The sequence below is a fragment of the Clupea harengus genome, chromosome 3, assembly GCF_900700415.2.
Source record: "Clupea harengus chromosome 3, Ch_v2.0.2, whole genome shotgun sequence".
Taxonomy (NCBI): domain Eukaryota; kingdom Metazoa; phylum Chordata; class Actinopteri; order Clupeiformes; family Clupeidae; genus Clupea; species Clupea harengus.
The window spans coordinates 19,628,505-19,635,822 of record NC_045154.1 but is presented as its reverse complement, the minus strand read 5'-3'; the positions used below and the strand labels follow the sequence as shown (position 1 = coordinate 19,635,822).

Sequence of the window (7,318 nt, the reverse complement as noted above, 5' to 3'; positions counted from 1 at the left end):
GAACAGAGGGGGAGACTAAATCACCAGCTAAACTGTCACAAAGGGTGGCAAACATGGCCGCAGTTTAGTGCTTGAGGTGGTTGTGGTATTTGGGCAGCTGAGCTGTCTGTTCCTTAAGCAAAGCTTTGTCATACTGGGATGTGAAGAATCGGAAGAGTTGGTTAAAGATGGAGTAATACTCGTTTTTGCAGAGTTCAGTTCATTCAGTTCATTGACGTTCCCTCTGTCTCACATACACACACACACACACACCAGTGCTCTCTCACGCAGACAGTTTGCTGGCACAGTGAGAGGAGCTTAATATACAGTTGTCATAAATTGGAGGAAGGAAGACAACATGGGGGTCTGTGGGGAAAGGGCTGTTATGTGCAGTTCACACATGTGTATGTCTTCAGACCTTTACCAGCAAAGCTCCTATCGCTGGAAGTACTGTACTGTTGATTATAGAAACACAAATAAAATGCAAATACCTAAGACCAGCTCATTTGGATGGGTTACAGACTCAGGAATCACAGGGTTGGTAGGAAAACATGATCTGTATGTATCCTATGAGACATACAGAAAATAATATACATCATGATGCTGAAACAGCAGTATTGTTGACATGTGTGTGAGCAGGGGGTGATAAGATTGTTGGGGATGTTCCTTATGTACATATACACATGTTGCTCTCTGCCTGATGTCTACAGTCCCACAGTAACCCCTCTCCTCAACGCATACCAAAGGAGGCCCAAAACAACAACAAAAACCCTACCCCCCCCTCCCACAGTAACCCCTCTCCTCAACGCATTCCAAAGGAGGCCCAAAACAATAATATTGATATTTCAACTTCAGGGAAGTGCTTGGCATGTCCAGCCTCCTTAACCCAATCCAGGCCCTTCTATGAGGCCCCCTTCCGGGACATTCTAGCCCCCGCCCTCTCCCCCCCCCCCCTTATGGTCTGGCTCTCTTCCCCTGTCCTGCAGAGCGGTCGTTGCTGAAAGTCAGCTGGCAGTTGTTGTGGGGTCGTGTCGTGATGAGGTTGTGTGTGATGTTGTTGCTGCTGCTCCCGCTCCTGTGCCTGGCGAGTCTGGGCCGGGCGTGTCTGACTCCAGAGGAGGCGTACAGGTTCACAGGGGCCGTCTGCAGGCTCACCTACCCGGCTGCGCTGGTCTGTGAGTAAAGCCCTTTCCCTTCATACGCTCACGTAACCTACAGGGTGGCGACAAACTAGCCCTCTCTCCAATCTGCTACTATCACTCTTCATGCTGGTTGTGTTGTTGATACTGTTTCTGTCTCTGCTTTCATTTTGTCTTATTTCCAACAATGCATCCATTGTGAATTGTAACATGTAAGATTTGAGACAATAATAAAAGCCCAATGTGATTCTTGAGAATTATGTTACAGTTTTAGGAATGGACTGTTGATACTGTTTCTGTCTCTGCTTTCATTTTGACAGCGAGTAAAAGTTGTCTTATTTACAACAATGCATCCATTGTGAATTGTAACATGTAAGATTTGAGACAATAATAAAAGCCCAATGTGATTCTTGAGAATTATGTTACAGTTTTAGGAATGGACTGTATGTCTCGGTGTGTTGTGCGGGATGTTTCTCACCGATAATAGATACTGACTGGAGGTCTGCTAATCCCCGGGTAAAACCTTCTTTTTATGGCCATAGTAAATGAGAAAACCACACGTGTGATCGAGGCCGCTTTTCAGCATGCAAAATACCCCAGCATTGAGGGAGAGAAGAACATGATGGTGTTTGGGAAAGTGTCCTATGGACTTCACAAGTGAGTGGGATTCATACTTTACAGTAGATGTGCAGAAATGTCTCCCTTTTATTTTTTTGCCTTATAAACTTCTTGTTTTAATTTCTCTCACCGTCACGGCAGCCTGGAGATCCACAACCTATCGATTGGTCGCAGTGAGGTGGAGCTGCGTGCCGGGGAAGGGATTGGCATTGCCATCTCAAATGTGTCTGCGGTGTTCAAGGGGACCATCAAATATGGCTATGGAAGCTGGCTGTAAGTACTGAGTGCTAATTGGGTCACATATGCAATAGGGAGAGTAGCCTTCGGAGATTAGGTTCTCTGGCACAGAAAGGACCAGAAAGAATCTCCTCTGAAGGTCATGGCATCATTCCCAGGTGAAGGGAAGACAATCAGGCTTTTACAGTCTTTAGGCCTCTTTGTACTTGATTGGATACTGTTCATGAACAAACCGTCATTGTGACATTTTACCTCAAAATTCCTATTCTTATGATGTACAGTTTTAGGACATACCTGTGAATCGGTGTGCAGTCGGTTGTAAGTCATAATTTGAAGTATTATGTGTGATTTTGTGAATTCATTCATTTTCTAAATTTCTCCCTACTCATGTTTTACAGCATTAAGGTCTCACAGACTGTTGACTTTGAGATTGAATCTCAGATTGACCTTGGCATCAACCCAAAGCTTTGTAAGTAGCTTCTTTATTGTTCCTTCGCCTCCTTACATATTACCACATTGCATTACATCAACTGACTCAGTAGATGCTTTAGTCCTGTTTAGTGCCTTAATGCTTTAGTGACTTTCAGCACAGGTAAGGTATAAGTCTTTAAGTATGTAGGATCCCTGGGGGACATAGGGGTTAGCGGAGATTCCCTGTACGTATGTAAGTAAGTGACTGTATAGTTCCCAGCATGCCTTGAGGGAGTTCTGAGTGTTCCGTAACTGGTAATGTTCGATATTAGAATGTAATTCATGTGTCCTTTTTGTGTGTGGCATTAGCTTGCAATACTGCTGTCGCTCTCCTCCTTGTGTTATGTTGTAATGGCTGTGTGTTAGGCCCTGTGCGTTAGCCCCCATGTGTTACCCCCTGAATGTTAGCCCCTGAGTGTTAGCTCCTGTGTGTTAGCTCCTGTGTGTTAGCCCCTGAGTGTTAGGCCCTGTGTGTTAGCCCCCATGTGTTACCCCCTGAATGTTAGCCCCTGTGTGTTAGCCCCTGTGTGTTTTCTGCTATTCCAATGCATTTCTTCTGCGTGGTATAACAACAAATACTATAACACTTCTCCTCTCTCGTGTCAGACTGCGGAGCTGGGAAGGTGGCTGCAGACACCTCCGACTGCTACCTCACATTCCACAAACTCAAGCTGATTCTGCAGGGGCAGAGAGAGTAAGCAACGCCTCCCTGGCTGTATGAGTACCAGAGGGTGGGGGTGGGACTGAATTAGATACCACCACCGCACGCCATAGAGAGGCAATGCTGTATGGTGCTGTAGAAAATCAATACCTTAATCTTGAAGGAACTGAATCTGTTAAATGCACATATTCTCATGTAGATTATAACATTATAGCAACGTTCATAGTGTACGTTTACGTAATGAATCCATATGCAAGCACAGTATGTGCAGTTATCTGTTATCTGTTACTATCTGTGTCTGTGACTGATTAATGATTACTGTTACTGCAGACCTGGCTGGTTGAGACGCGTCTTCACAGACTTCGTCACCTTCACGGTGAAACTGGTAATTAAGGGCCAGGTAAGTGCAGAAACAGGCCTGTGTGCAAACACTGTCTCTTGACGTCTCACTTCTGCCCCCTGCTGTTCTTTTTGAAAATAACAAGTGTAGGGTACTAAAGAAGGCCGGTGCTGCAGTCTGAAACGTTTTCTTTTCATTCTCAGTTGTAATTAAAGCCATTACAAACAAAACACATTCTACAGTACACAGCTTTAGCTGGAGATATTCAAATGAATAGCATAATACTGACAAATGGAGATACTAATATGAAGTGTGTTTGAACAAAGAAGCCAGTAAATCACTGATATTCAGTATATTCCAGTATTTACAATAAGACAAACAGTAAATCACTGGGATTCATTATATTCCAGTATTTACTTTAAGACAAACAGTAAATCACTGAGTTTCAGTATATTCCAGTATTTACTCTAAGACAAACAGTAAATCACTGAGATTCATTTCCATTTTTTTGCTGAACCATAGATCTGCAAGGAGATCAACAATGTGGCGAACATACTGGCAGACTTCGTACAGGACCAAGCAGGTACTGGCTGTATCAGACACACTCACACTTTCATGAAAGGGCCCCAGGGTACTTTCTTTAGTTTTGTTCAGAAAGATTTTCATTCAGTGCTCTAAAAACATGTATGCATATGATGACCCACAGAACAGTTTCTCAGTGATGGGAACATTGGAGTGGACATTGGCGTGACCTCAGCACCGGCCATCACCTCCAACTACATAGAGTCTTATCACAAGGTAGTGGACACGAGATGGATAATCTGTGGTGTCTCATTGGATGGTTTGATCGCTCTGTTAACAACTGAACTTTTATTATGTAAAAAATGTCAGTTCATGGTCGTAAAGCCGTAGGCCTGCTTAACTGTCTGACTTCTGTCCAAACTGTAACTGTACACCTATCATCATTTCCGAAGTGGCCCTTTTATAACGATCCAGTGTGTGCTCATTTGTCGCGTACCTTGCGTTTGTGTTGTGACGACGAGCAGGGTCTGATCACGTATAACAACACCATAGCGGTCATCGATGCCTCAGTCTTCCACCCGTCTCAGCTGACCGAGGACCGCATGCTGTACTTCTGGATCTCTGACGAGGTCCTGAACCCAATAATGTCCGCCGCTCACCACGACGGACGCTTCGTCAGGAACATCACTGGAGCTGAGCTCACGGTACGCACCTTCGGACTGGTTAGGTAGAAAAATAAGAGATTCACCTTAGGAAACACAAATTGGATACTGTTCAATCTGAAAGATATAGATATTAATATGAGGGGCTTACTTTTTATCTAGGCTATGCAGGTCATGTGAGTGTGGGAAAAGTGTGACCCAGCATAATCATGCTTAAATGCACCAGTTTAGACCAAATAAATAAACAAGCTATTACACTTAAATGCACTAACTGATGCATACTCTGAACGGTATTACCTGTGTACACGGTTTTTGTAAGGCCTGACTGTTTCTTGTAAGGCCTAAATGACAGATCCTAAGAATTCAGGTTAGTGTGTGTCAGGTGTAGTGACAGCTGGGGACGGTAGCTATGCTTGTCATATATTTGTTTGCCAGTAGAGGTCAGTGTAGGACAGAGAAAGAAGTGAGATGGGCATTCACTGTACTGTACTTTATGACTGCAAGTAAAAAAAAATCCCTGATTCATTGTAGGACCTCTTCAAAACAGACCTATCTACAGAAATGCCAGCCTCCATCAAGCAGGTATAGTGATATCTACAGCACTGAGCTCATTTCTAAACCCAGCGGCTGTTGGTTTCAAAACCAAAATATTTTGCTCTATTTCTTCATGCGCCACTGCAGAGAAAGGCTGCCAACACCCATATTGTCTTATCTTATTTGACACACCCAAAGACCCACACACTCATACCTCTCTCTCTCTCACACACACACACACACACACACACACACACACACACACACACACACACACACACACACACACACACACACATACAAATGATCTCTCTCTCTGTCAAATTAACACACATATACACAGTCATTGTATTTCATTATCTGTTGTCACAGGCTAATTGTACCACTGAAATGTCCTGAAATGGCACCTCTGTTAATCAGATCCTGTCCTCGGAGGCTGCTGTGCTGACTGCCAGGAGTGTGAGAGCGCCCCAGCTGTGGAATGCCCCTGACGGGACGCACGTGAAGGCAGTCGCTGCTGTAGAGCTGTTCCCTGGCCCCCCCAGCTCTGACAGCCCTTCACTGTACTTCGAGACGGTCAGCAAAGCTTAGCTTGGTCACCTATTCGCCTGCCTGTAACAACACTGTAGCAGAAGCTAATCAGTTACTCAGCAGTACTATGGCCACACTAGCACAGCTCAGCTCAGCTCAGCTCAGCTCAGCTCAACACAACTCAACACAACACAGCACAACTCAGGACAACACAGCACAGCACAACACAACACAACACAACACAGGACAACACAGCACAGCTCAGGACAACACAACACAACACATCACAGCACAGCTCAGCACAGCACAGCACAGCACAGCACAGCACAGCACAACTGGGGTATAAAGGAACAGTGTTGTAGATAAAGGAAGGATGTTAATGTTGGTCAGCTAATATCCTGCCTTATAACAGAAGTCTTCTGAGACCTGAGATCACTTTTGCTTTCATTCTTGCTTAATGGTTTGCTTTTTACCCGTAATGAAATGAGTGTGATGTGAACTCATATTTCAGGAGGTGGAAGTCTGTGTGCACACATCTTACGCAGAGAAGAAACTCATTCTGAATGCCAAGGCCTTAAAGTAAGCAGAAGTGTGATTCGTGTCAGGATGTGTTCATAAAAGCATGTCTTGTCTGTGCACCTGCTTTCTATGGACTGCACTTCATCATTGTTAACATACAGGATGTTGCAATACCTTTAGCAGTGACTGATTGTATTATTTATTTTGTTTTTTTCTCAAAGTATTTCTATAGATAGGATTCTTCAAAACCAAGATGCCATTGCGGTAGGTTGCACAGTAAAAACATATCTTGCACACATGCATGCAGTGATATTGTATGCTTATCTGAAAGAATTTTTCTGCATTTTTGCAAAGTTGGAAGAGGCCCTGGTGAATTATTTTAGAGAGGCTGTGGCAAAGATTGGGATATCCAAAGTCACATCATGTAAGTCTTTGAATGTGTTTGTCTGTGTGTGTGTATTTTTATATCAGTGTTTGTATGTCTATGTATTTTTGTGAGCGAGACAGTGTGTGTGTGTCTGTGTGTTTGTGTATAAGTGTTGTCAACTCTGTCTAATTTTACCATTCTATCCCAGACTTGGAGCCAAGCTTGACAGCTTTGATGGACAGGCAGGGACTGTATTTGTTTGATATCATCAACCCTGAGGTGGTGACACAAAATGTAGGCGCTCTCTCTCTCAATCTGCTTTCTCATCTGTAATACAAATACAATAGAAATAAATTAACCATATGTCATATTTTTGCTCTCTTATTGCAGGGTTATGTGGTCGTTCAGATGGGATTTGGATTTCCTCATCATCTACTTGTTGAGTTTCTGAAGAAAACGCTTGTGTGACATCACAGTAAACTGTGGACTGATGGAGACTTTTTTTATGTGTGGGGGGGAGGCCATTTTGTCATATTTCTTTTATTGACTAAAATAATAGAATTATTTTTACTTCCCTTCCCTCTGAGAAGTGTTGCTTTTTATCCTCTTTTGCAAGGCAGGCTTCTGGGTTGCTGCAAACACACACACACACACATACACATACAAAGCGTTTGTACCACCCATCTATTACTGTTGTATTAAGTTATAATTAAAATTGTATATATAATTCCCACAAAA

General features: G+C 43.5%; 1 protein-coding gene across 1 annotated transcript; it reads left to right on the top strand.

Moving 5' to 3' along the window:
- The first annotated feature begins 942 nt into the window (after window positions 1-942).
- LOC105892450 (cholesteryl ester transfer protein, plasma) lies at window positions 943-7,318 on the top strand. Its single transcript, XM_012818713.3, has 16 exons — window positions 943-1,154; window positions 1,661-1,775; window positions 1,878-2,009; window positions 2,372-2,442; window positions 3,051-3,138; window positions 3,436-3,505; window positions 3,968-4,028; window positions 4,152-4,243; window positions 4,492-4,671; window positions 5,161-5,211; window positions 5,584-5,739; window positions 6,206-6,273; window positions 6,435-6,477; window positions 6,568-6,637; window positions 6,789-6,874; window positions 6,971-7,318. Exons 1-16 carry the CDS (start codon window positions 1,016-1,018, stop codon window positions 7,046-7,048), a joined length of 1,500 nt encoding a protein of 499 aa, XP_012674167.1. The 5' UTR covers window positions 943-1,015; the 3' UTR covers window positions 7,049-7,318.